This window comes from Phodopus roborovskii, unplaced genomic scaffold, assembly GCF_943737965.1.
Source record: "Phodopus roborovskii unplaced genomic scaffold, PHOROB, whole genome shotgun sequence".
Taxonomy (NCBI): Eukaryota; Metazoa; Chordata; class Mammalia; order Rodentia; family Cricetidae; genus Phodopus; species Phodopus roborovskii.
The window spans coordinates 18,384,506-18,396,957 of NW_026126469.1; the positions used below are offsets into that span (position 1 = coordinate 18,384,506).

The window sequence follows — 12,452 nt, forward strand, 5'->3', positions numbered from 1 at the left end:
CCAGGCAGTCACCTATTACAAAGGAAAACCTATTTCAACAAATTAATAGATCATTTAAAACATAGGTACCTGGATCATCTGTACTTTTACATTTACAGATGTGCTTGTATAGACATCTTTATGTCCAGTTTCTCATTTTGAAGTTTTTGTGGTTTGTTTTGTTCTGGGAAAGGTGTTTAAACCTTTGACATTGGCTCGGGTTTTTAGGAACTGTTTCATGTAATACACTTGATTTGCTTCATAGGGCCATTGTGCATTCTACTTTCACCAACTCCCTGATAAACTATGAGTATCAATTCGGGACATGGGCTGGGGAGGTGGCTCAGAGGGTAAAGCACTGCTCTACAAGCATGGGGACCTGAGTTTGGATCACTTGAACTCACACAAAGAGCCAGCTCTTTGTGCATGCTGCCCTGACACCTACAGGCAGAGACAGAAGCATCACTTTCTGGCCAGTAGTCAAGCCAGAGAACAAAAACAGGGAGCTCCAGGTTCAGAGAGAGACCCTGCCTCCAGGGTATGAGGTGGAGAGCAGTGGAGGGAACACCTGACTTTATAACCTCTGGCCCTTGAGTGGGCACTCACACACTTATGCACACACACGTGCACGCTCACACACATACAGAGGGGGAGAGAGTAAAACTTCTAAACACTAGATCTTCCATTACAGAGTTTGTGTGTGAATTAACAGCTTCCAAGGATAAGCAATCTGAGAGCCTTCTGCTTACACTTGAAAGTATCACCAATTGTTTTCCTCTCCAAATACTACATTGTTCATTAATTGTTATCCATTAGCTCTGTTAGAAGTGGATAGGAACTTAGTGTGGTGGCACACACATTTGATTCCAGGACTCAGGAGGCAAAGGCAGGTGGATCTCTGTGAGTTTAAGGCCTGCCTGGTCTACATAGTAGGTTCAGAACAGCTAAGGCTACATGAAGGGGGTTATGGTGGTGTTGGATAGCCTCCTAGTCAAAGAATGTCTTAATTAAGTCTTTTTTTCCTGGAAAACTTATAATCTAGTATGTACCTAACAGCAACAACAAATCAAGATACGCTGACTAGGAAGTTAGGTGCGGGATGAGGCAGGTGAGCATCATGCTTTCACGGTTGTTCACATCAAGCCTGACTAAAGTGTAAGAGGAAAGTGATTGAGGGCACAGACTGGAAATTAATTTTAGCTGTGGAACTAAAAATCCAGTACTGCTGTTGGCAATGTTCTTTCTGGTAACTTGGCTAGATTAATATTGCTAACAGAAAGTGGCAAGCATTTTGTACTTTATTGCCTCCAGAGAAAAAGTGTAGTCATTAGAGGTCACAATTTTCCGTTGATAAACACTGTTAAATACTGTAAGTATTTAATTGAAAATAGCCCAACAGGTACTAGAGTGATTAGGAGCACTGGCTGCTCTTCCAGAGAACCTCGTTCAGTCTCTAGCACCCACATGGTGGCACACACTTGTCTTTAACTCCAGTTCCAAAGGATCTGATGCTCTGGGAGCATTGTATACATGTGGTACACTTATATATGCAGACAAAAAACACCCATTAACACAAAATACTTTTTTTTAAGCAAGAAAATAGCCTAGCAAATTTCAGATAAATTTCCAAGTCTTACTACTATACTTGGAAAATGCTTCAAAGAATGAATAGAATGATTTAAATGACTAGCAGACATTGTTGTGTCATGTGAGTGAGACCCACAGGACTCTTGTCTCCTTAGATGATGTCTCATGCTGAAGGACAACAGCGAGACCTGATTAGACGGATCGAATGCCTTCCTGCTTCTGGCCTTCTTAGTTCTTTGGACCAGGACCTCTTGATGCTCAAAGCTACTTCCATGGCAACTATGAACTGCTTAAACGACTGCTTTCACATTCTCCAGTTGCAGCATGCATCACATCAGAAGGGCTCACTGCCCTCAGGTAAGTCATAGATTAAAGGTAGGAGTAACATTGGCCAAAACATGGAAAAGAATGTATTTATTATCATTCTAATGCTAGAAAAACATTTTTTGAAAATGAAAAAAAAATCAGTTTTTATTTAGCACACTAGTGTGATACATTGATTCAAACTTCCTGAATGTGTCCTGTTTGGGAATTCAGAATAATTTTAGGTCTAATGTTTAACATCTTTGAATATACCTTTCTAGACCTCAAACTTAACATGGCAGAAAGTAAATGGAGAGCTCAGTTTCTGTTAAAATATTGGCATTCCTCTCAATTCTTGTATCTAGGTAATCAAGGTAGGATCACTGGGGGCGTGTCCTGACTCCCAACTCTGTCCACTGCTCATTTGCTCTTTAGTATTGTACTGTATTCTGTTATATCATGTGTTTTTACTAAATGTCAAGAATACTTTCCAAGTTACATTCCTGTGATAGGGGAATTTTGGGGTGGTATTACACGCTTAGGTGAGTGCTTTGATTTCTTCAAGTTATTCCCCTAAGTTGAACATTAGATAAGTTACCCTGATGTAAGAAATGTGAATTAATTTTAGTTAGTTTGTTAGGAAAACAAAACATCTTATTTTTAGTCTGTACTATTTAAAAGTCTATCAGGTAGCTCTGGTGCTGGTTACTAGATTAAATGCTAAATAAATACTTCATTGAATAATATATCTTTTAAAACAATTGTGAAACTTTTGTATAGTTTAAATTAATACAGTGTTACTTTTTATGTTTTCTTCATGACTAAGAAAAGAGGTATGCGTAAATTTGCATTAATCACCAAAGTTTTGAAGTTTTAAAGTGAATGTTTGACTTTTTGTAGACTAGATTTATAGATAGTTGGAGGAATTAATCCATTGTCATTAGTGGCTCTCACCATAGCTGCCATCCTTTCCAAATTGGGCATGTAAGAATTTATTTTAAAATCACGTCAGAATGAAAATATAACTTGGGCAAACAGTTATCTTTCCATTCAAACTCTCCAATGACATGAAAAAGTGAGGTCATATTTTTGTTACATCATTCATGGATAAGATATTGCTATCTAGCCTAAGCTGGCTGTAAACTCATTATGTATTCCAGGCTGACCTCAGCTACTCCTGCTTCCTTGATTTTTTTTTTTTTTTTTTTTTTTAGTTAGTTTCATTTATTTATATTTTGTGTATGAGTGCTCTGCATGTATACCTGCAGGCCAGAAGAGGGCATCAGATCCCCTTATTAGATGGTTGTGAGCCCCTATGTACTTGCTGGGAATTGAACTCAGGACCTCTGGAACAGCAACCAGTGCTCTTAACTCCTGAGCAGTCTCTCCATCCCATGCTGCATGTGCTTTTTAAGCACTAGGATGACAAATGTGTAGTACTGTGTCTAGACCATAAAGATTGAATATATGTTATCTAAAGACTCAATTGTCTATGTGTTGATTTGGAGGGACCTTGTGACCAGATGACTGATTTAATGAATCTTATTATAGTTCCTAGTTAGCCAAGTAGCCACTAAACTGGACCTTTTAATTAGTGCTCACGTGTCTTATTTTTAGAAAAAAATCTGTATGGTGATACTAAAAATAGTTATTTTACGGTAGAAGGAGAACATTTTCATTTCTTTAAAATAGGCCCATGACCTTAGCCAGGACATTCCTCCAATCTTAAAGCCCCTAGTGCCTATTGGGTAATTTGTCATTTCTTTTTCTTCTAAAGTCTGTCCTTAGTAAATGCCTTACTGTTTTTAATTTCTGTTTTAGTAGTCTGAGCAGCATTCCTTATTCTTGTACTCCATAACCTAGCTTCTGTGAAACCCAGATCAGCCTCTGAAATCAAATGGAACATTTCCATTATTGATTAGGCATAGAATCTACTTTGTTAAACTAGTTGAGGGTAACAAGAGACCATTGACTCATTAACTGAGAAGGTGACAGGTCTCTAAATGTGACACTGACTTTTACTAGGTCAACTCTATTCAGTAGAAAAGGTTTTCAGTTTAAAAGTTATGTTGGGCTGTTCATGATTTAAATAAAAGGTGTTTGTGTGTATGTTATTTAAATTAGAGCCAATGAATTATTTTGATTAGTTTGGAAAAGTGCAATCTTTAGTTTAAACAAATTATGTTGGTTTACCATGTCAGGTTCCTGAAGTGACTCCCACTAAGGTCTAATTATATACATTTTGGTTATTAGAGGGACATAATCAATACCACTGGCTAATCCTTTGTTTGGGAGCTCACTCCATGATTCACAGGCTTGTCTAAGAAGCAAGATCAGCCCTGTTCAGGGTAGACTGCTTTCACCTAGTGTCTCATTTCAAGTTGCGCTGTTGTGAAGTACCCAATCATGGTGCTCATGCTAATGAGGTCGAGCAAGCTGTCTCCTTTCAGTGAGGGTTGGAGTGCTTTAGTTTCATAGGGTCAAAACAAAATTGTTTAATGACATCTAGATCTGCTGAACTTCCCAGATTATGAGTGAGTCTCAGCAAGACTTTTCTCTTACTTCATCAGGACCGACAATTGAGTGGTTGGAGCCAAAGATACCTTTATCAAACCACTATAAAAATGGAGCTGAGCAGCCCTTTGCAACTGAGCCCAGCAAGCCCATGGCAGTCCCGGAAGCACAGTCTGTTGCAGAGTCTGGAGTATTAGCAAGGGTAAGGGAATATGAAAACTTGGTTTTGATGGAAGAAATGAGGAATCCTTGAAAAGGGACAGTGCTGTTTTTATTGTTAAGGCGTTTGTGTCCATAGAATACTAGAGTAACATTCTTACAGCTTCTAAATGTTGTTCTACTTGAAAGCCATTTGCTATGGAAAAGCTCTTAATTGAACTTGAACATGGATTTTCCAGGTCTAATGATGTCCCACTTTTAGTTTTTACTTTGTCTGATACAGATAGTTGTTTGTTTGATTTTTTTTTTTTTTTTTTTTTTTTTTTTTTTAAAGAAGAGACTCACTATCCTTGGCTGGCCTAGAACTTAATTGTAGAGCCCTAGTTGGCCTTTAACTATCAGTAGTCCTCCTGCCTCATTCCACAGGCACTACCACACCCAGCTTCCTATTATCTTGTTTTTGTTGTTTTTGTGTTTTGTTTGTTTGTTTGTTTGTTTTTTTGTGGTGGGTTTTTTTTTTTTTTTTTTTTGAGACAGGAATAGCCCTGGCCATCCTAGAACTCTCTCTTTAGACCAGGCTGACCTTGAATTTAGAGATTCACCTGCCTCTGCCTCCTGAATGCTGAGATTAAAGACATGGGTCCACACTACACTGTGAGTTTAACTTTATTTATTAGTATTTGCTATTACATTTACAAGTTTAAAATGGCGTTGAGATTGTAAACTGCTGAGTGTAGGGAGTGGTTTCCAGTGCAATTGTTCAGATTGTAATCTGTTGACTATAGGGAGCGGCTTCTGGTGCAGTTGAGATTGTAAACTGCTGACTGTAGAGAGAGGTTTCCAGTGCAGATGTTGAGATTGTAAACTGCTGACTGTAGGGAGAGGTTTCCAGTGCAGTTGTTGAGATTGTAAACCGCTGACTGTAGGGAGAGGTTTCCAGTGCAGTTGTTGAGATTGTAAACCGCTGACTGTAGGGAGGGGTTTCCAGTGCAGTTGTTGAGATTGTAAACCGCTGACTGTAGGGAGAGGTTTCCGGTGCAGTTGAGATTATAAACCACTGACTGTAGGGAGAGGTTTCCAGTGCAGTTGTTGAGATTGTAAACCGCTGACTATAGGGAAAGGTTTCCAGTGCAGTTGTTGAGATTGTAAACCGCTGACTATAGGGAAAGGTTTCCAGTGCAGTTGTTGCAGATGCTACTGTGTCACTTGACCTAGGGCTTTAATAGTTAAATAAAGTGGTGCTCAATTTGTGTTTCCATGAGCTACAGTGTTGTATTCTGCTGTAGACATTCTATTAAAAATTATGTCCTTTTTTTTTTTGTTTTGTTTGCTTTGCCTTTTATGTTCAAGTCTGCAATTTTTATGCCTACTATAATTACATAGATAATTGAAAAGCTGTTTTCTGTCTTTTGGTCTGGCCTATATAATTAATGTTTGAAAGTCAAAATAAGATACTGAGTTAATGTCCCTGTTGTTGAATGTCTGACTTGTTCTTCCTATTATTAGCAATAACACGATTATATCTTTACTTTTTTTTTTTACTTTTTTAATTTAAATTTGAAACAAGGTTGTTTTACATGTCAATCCCAGTTCCCTCACCTTCCATCCTCCCATCCTCCCCTGTCACCTCCACCAAACCCCAGCCCATCCCCGTTCTGCTCCCCAGGGAGGGTGAGGCCTTCCATGGGGAGTCTTCAAAGTGTCATATCATTTTGGACAGGGCCTAGACCCTTTCCCATTGTCTAGGCTGAGAGAGTATCCCTCTTTGTGGGATGGGCTCCCAAAGTCCATTCGTATACTAGGGATAAATACTGATCCATCGTTAGAGGCCCCACTGACTGCCCATCCTCCTAACTAATACCCCCAGTCCCATGCTGATTGCCCAGCTATCAGACTGGGATCCATGAGCTCCCCCTTGTTCAGGTCAGCTGTTCCTGTGGGTTTCTCCAGCCTGGTCTTGACCCCTTTGCTCATCACTCCTCCCTCTCTGTAACTGGATTCCAGGAGTTCGGCTAGTGTTTAGCTGTGGGTGTCTGCTTCTGCTTCCATCAGCTACTAGATGAAGGTTCTAGGATGGCATATAAGGTAGCCATCAATCTCACTATCGGGGAAGGGCACTTAAGGCAGCCTCTCCACAGTGCTTAGATTCTTAATTGGGGTCATCCTTGTAGATCTCTGGTCATTTCCCTAGTGCCAGATTTCTCCTTAAACCTATAATGGCTCCCTCTATTATGCTATCTCTTTTTCTTGCTCTCCTCTATTCTTCCCCTGTCTCAGTCTTTCTGCTCCATCATGCCCACCTCTCCCCTCCTCTTCTGCCCTTTTCTTCTAACTCCCTCTCCCCTAAATAACACTATTGTTAAGTATTATTTCCCTTCCCAATTTTTTATTATTTCTTTACATTATGTCCCAAATAGAATTAATAAGTCAGGAATAATGCAGACTTTATGAATATTTGTACACCAGCAAGTTTTTTCTTAAGAGATAAGACACTAGTCCAAACCTGGCACAGACTTTGAATTTATGAAAAGGTGCTAGAGCCAGAGAGCTGAAAATCAGAAAAGCAGGATAAATAAGTAAATAACATTCAGTGACACACACTTGTAGTTACCAAGCTGTCTGGAATTAGAGGAGATACATAAACGAGAAGGCATCGTTATTTCATTGAAGAGGCGTGGAATCTGTATGCAGCCACAACTTCTGTGCACTAAAACAAGCAGGTGATAGGATAAAATATTTCCCTTCATTAATATGATTTACACTCTTGTGATTTCTTCCCCAGAGAAAGGGAAAAAAAAATACTGAGTGATGCAGAAGAGAAATGCTTTGGAGACAAATCTTTAAAGTTGGGCTTTCAGCTTCCTCACCTGTAAAGTCGTGATGATAATGCCTTGTGAGCCTGTCATAAGGATAAAGTTATCTTAGCAGAGTTACGTTGTAATAGCCAATCTCAGGATTGTCATGTACTTTAGTCATGTACTCAATGTAGAGTCGTATTTCCTGCAGCATTATTCCATGGAGATCACACATGTGGTGTGATCCATGCTCCCAAAGAAATAGGCAGGACTTAGTCTTAATGTGAGAGACAGTAGGGTTATGTGCCTGGGAGAGGGATATATGGAAGATTGGCATATGATATTATTGCGGTAAATAAGGATCAGGATAAACAAATAGGCCGAATAGATGTTTATTCAGGGAGAAATAACTTACAACCTAGACAGATGAACACCAGGGAATTCAACCCGATCCTCTCCTGTCCGAGTCACGCCAGAAAGAGAGAGCGCCTTCCTGGCCCCCTCCGACCTCCTTCCTCAGGTCACCTCCACCCATCGCTCCACCCCCCAATGGGCGTGGTCAGTGATACAGAAGGACTATGTCACTACATGATATGACTTGGAATTAAAATGTGATTAAACAACATAATTCCAGCACTCGGGAGGCAGAGGCAGGCAGATCTCTGTGAGTTCAAGGCCAGCCTGGGCTATGGAGCTAGTTCCAGGAAATTGTGTTGTTAGTCAGAAAGCTGATTCTGAGCAAGGTTTATTGTGACTCTGAGCATGTTGAATGTTACAGGAGGGGTTATGTAATGTTTCTGAAGAACACTTAAGGTGAGGGAACCATAGCTTTGGAGAGACTGGGCCAGACTAGAGATGAGATTACCTAGTGACAGACCATGAACTAAAGGTTAGATAGGCCAGCATGTTATTCCAAATGAGAACCAAGAGCATATTGGGATCAAAATGAGACTTGTAAGGGATAGGGCACAGGATCTGGGAGGAGAGTGCCAGATTTCCAAATCTTTCTAGTGGTGACTAAATGACCTAGTACAGACAGAAAATAGCACAGACCGTTGTTATTGTCAAAGCCCTTAGATGCTGCTCAAGCATACCAGAATAGACCTTTATTGTCCAGAAGTTCCACAGGTGTATTCTGTATCAGAGAATGCAAGCGAGAGGCCTGTAGTATAGTAAACAGTTTCTGTCAGCTAAGGGAGAGGGTAAACCTCAGTCAAACCTGACTAAAGCCATGGAGCCTGAGCTGGTAAGATGGCTCACTGGATAAGGGTACTCGCTGCAGAGCCTCATGACCCAAGTTCTGTTTACAGAGCCCAAGTGGTGGGTGGAAAGAACCAGCTGTCCTCCAACCTCCGCATGTGTGCCATGGCACTTGCACACCCACACACATATAAACACATATGTACCATTATATAAATAAGAAAAAATTAATTCACTGGGCAGTGGTGGCACACACCTTTAATCCCAGTCTCAGGAGGCAGAGGCAGACTGGTCTCTGAGGTCCAGACCAGTCTGGTCTACATAGCAGGTTCCCCTCTCAAAAAAATTAAATAAAATCCCCCTTTTTCCTATTCTAATAAATTATTTGTTTGTTTTAAAACAAAGAAAATTGAGCCAGTGAGATGCTCACTAAGTTAAGGCACTTGCTGTCAAGTCTGACAGCCTGAGTTCAATCCCTGTGACTCAGGACACCCTCATGTTGTCCTCTGACTTCCATGTGTATGCCATACCCTACATGTGCCCACACATACACAACTTCTCCACACATACAAAGTAAGTAAATAAATGCAATCATTTCTTTAAACATGGAAAACTGTATTCTTGTACAGGTATTCTACCTGGTTGCTTTCCTTTAATGTTTTTTTCCAGTAGGGAAGGATAAGTCTGTAAAGTAACTGGGTTCTGTTGTTACCGTTACTGTTTTGTTTTTGGTGCTGAGATTGAGTGTGCTAGGGTCTCAGGTAACTGAGCATGTGCTCCTTCTGAGTGATACCCATCCTCTGAAGTTGTGTTTGCATTATTAATCTGTAGCCCAAGTTCCATCCTCATGTAATGGTACCTTTCAGAATGTCAGAGCATTCCTAATCATGACCTAGAAGGGTTTCCTCTGAGGTCTCCTGTAATTATTTAACCTTACATAATGGTTTTATTTGGTCCATGTGTGGAGAGGGCTGTCAGTTCCACCTGTTTTAAGAGTGAACAAAGTTGTGTTGTATGAAAGGAGAGAAGGTTAGCACTCTCCTTGACAAGGATGGAAGAGGCCCTTGGGCCTAGCAACATGCATATGGTTAAGGCATTGCCACCTACTTCATGCCATCTAACCACTGTTTACAAAAAAAAAGTGAGCAAAGTTCAAGTAGAGTGCAGCGGATCTCGGCTCCAGAGCAGTAGCTGCTTCCTTCCAGGCTGCTTCTTCATCAAAAGAGGGACATAAAGTCTTGGCATTGCTCCTCAAGTCATAAAAACAGAAGGTTCTCTGCTGTAAATACACAAAATTTGTCGATGCAGTATTTTATTTTATTTATTTTGCTGCCTTGGAACTTGCTCTGTAGACCAGGCTGGCCTTATACAGAGACCCACCTGCCTCTGTCTCCAAGTGCTGGGGAATAAAGGTGTGGAACACTAATGCCTGGCTATATCTATGCAGTCTTAACATAGGAGGTAAACCAGACCATAATTGACTTGTCAGAATGTGAGTTTATAGACTTTTTGAAGGAAAGAAATAGAGAAAAAGGAGAAAATTACAGCAAAAGGATGCTGACAACCCTGGCCAGAGAGATGTGCAGCTGGTGAGAGCTTGCTTCGTGAGCCTCATGCCCTGAGTTTGGCACCTGGGACCTAGGAAGAGGAGAACTGGCTCCCAAAACTGTCCTGTGACCTGCGCATGTGTACCTGCACTCACAGCATACACACTAATAATAATAATGAAACAGAGTAACAGTTAGAATTCACTGTCTTGTAACTTCATAGTTGTTTTTCTTAATTTTTTTTTTTTTTTTTTTTTTGGTACCTGAGTGAGATTGGTCTTTGGGGTTTTTTGTTTGTTTGGTTGGTTGGTTGGTTTGGTTTTTTCAAGACAGGGTTTTTCTGTGTAATAGTCCTGTCTTGGAACTCATTCTGTAGATCAAGCTGGTCTTGAACTCACAGAGATCCACCTGCTTCTGCCTCCCAAGTGCTGGGACTAAAGGCCTGCACCACTACACCTGGCGTGTTTGAGATTTTTCAGTGTGTCTGTGTCCATGTCTGTGTGTGCTTGGTTTGATTTTGGTCTAGCTACACAGAACAGGCATGGTAGCCCCAGCCTTTAATCAAGCACTCTAAAGGCTGAGGCAGGAGAATTACCACAAGTTCAAAGCTAGTCTGGACTACAAAGTGAGTTTCCAAGCTAGCCTACCTACATACAGAGTGAGACTCTGGCAAAAAACTAAAAGCCAGCAAGGTTGGGAAAATGGCCCATTTGGCAGTTTCTGTTATGCAAGTATGAAACTCTGAGTTTGGATTCCCCAGCAGCCATGCATCTTTAACTGCAGTGCTGGGGAACAGGAGTAGGGAGATGGAGATAGGCAGGTACCTGGAGCTCACTGACCAGCTAGCCTAGAAGAATCCGTAAACTCCAGGTCATTGAGAGATCTAGTCTGAAAAAGTAAAGTGAAAAGCCGTAGAGGAAAATCTCTGACATCAACCCCTGGCCTTCACACAGACACACAGACACACTGACAGATAGACAGACAGGCGCGCGCGCATGCGCGCGTGCGCACACACACACACACACACACACACACACACACACACACACACACACACAGTCAGAACCCAAGTGGATGCATGTCTGTAATTTGAGCATGTGGGAAGTGAATGCAAGACAATCAGGAGTTCAAAGACATATGAAGTTCAAGACCAACCTGGGCCATTTGAAACTGTTTACGAACAAACAAACAAAATACTGAGCAGTAAGGCTAACTTTGACTACATAGTGAAGCCCTAACCTCACCTTCAACAAAAAACCCTAAAAAATTTAAATAAGCAATTGTTTAGTCATTAGGAGCTAGTGAGATGGATGTATACATTTTCAGTTGTCTAAGGGATCATTGATTAAAACTCCTCATGAAGGACTTTTGTTGGCATTGTGACTGCCTGACAGGCCACAGAGTTTTTATGTGAATCTGGAATCTCTTCAATCACAAACCTTTTCCGTCATGAGTGAATAGCAAAATAAGGTTTGCAATAGTTAGAGTTGACGTGTGTGCGTTCACTTATATTTTGCTTTATAGCTTTAGCTTAAACAAGGACAAATATTTATCCTTAAAACTCTTCAGTTTAGGGTTGGGGAAATGCTCAGTAGTTAAGAGGTCATACTGTACTTGAAAGGACCTGAGTGTAGTCATAGCACTCAAATTGGGTGACTCACAGTTCCAGATTCAGGGAATCTGCGGCCTCTGGCCTTTGCTGGCACCTGTGTGTGTGTGTGTGTGTGTGTGCGCGCCTGTCACGCACACACACACACACACAGATAAAAGATATAGGTTTTTTAATTAATAAATAAAAATTTAAAACAAAACCTCCTGAATTTAACCAGGTTTGGTGACTTATGCCTGTAATTCCAAGACTTGAGAGGCTGAGTTCAAGGCCAGCTTGCCTTCTGTAGTAAGTGACTTTTTCTCAAAACAGACAAAAATCACTTTAAAAGATATAGTGGATTCCAGATTAGGGTCAAAGCTGAGTTTATTCAGGGGACATTCTTTGCTCTTTTTGAAAAATATTGTTTCTGCAAAATTAATATATTTTAGCTGGGCATGTCAGCATATTCTTGTGATCTCAGTACTCAGGCTAAGACAGGAGAATTGCCATAAGTTTGAGGCCAGTTTTGATACATACTAACTATGGTTACACAGACTATGTCTCAAGGAGGGAGAGGAAAAAAAAGTCACATGAGCACCATCTGTTCTGTACCAGCAGTTATGGTCTCTTCAAAGGAAATGTTTTTCCTGGCTTGATGATGGGAGTTGTATTTTCAGAAGGGTTTTGCCCACACTGATTTGTTTAGACTTAGTATAAATGTCATCAAGGCTGAACTGGTTTTTTCTTAGTAAATGTTAAATACTGGATTCTGCTCTC

At 40.6% G+C, this 12,452-nt stretch overlaps 1 protein-coding gene and 1 non-coding gene across 2 annotated transcripts in view; both read left to right on the forward strand.

Moving 5' to 3' along the window:
* Positions 1 to 12,452, forward strand: part of Osbpl11 (oxysterol binding protein like 11) — a 62,560-nt gene that overhangs the window by 32,614 nt on the left and 17,494 nt on the right. The window contains exons 6-7 of the mRNA XM_051191375.1: positions 1,722 to 1,923; positions 4,440 to 4,585. Coding sequence (XP_051047332.1) covers positions 1,722 to 1,923; positions 4,440 to 4,585 — 348 coding nt within the window. The remainder of the gene's footprint in view (positions 1 to 1,721; positions 1,924 to 4,439; positions 4,586 to 12,452) is intronic.
* On the forward strand, positions 9,545 to 9,670 carry LOC127227298 (U6atac minor spliceosomal RNA). Its single transcript, XR_007834983.1, has one exon. It is a non-coding gene; the product is annotated as a U6atac minor spliceosomal RNA (small nuclear RNA).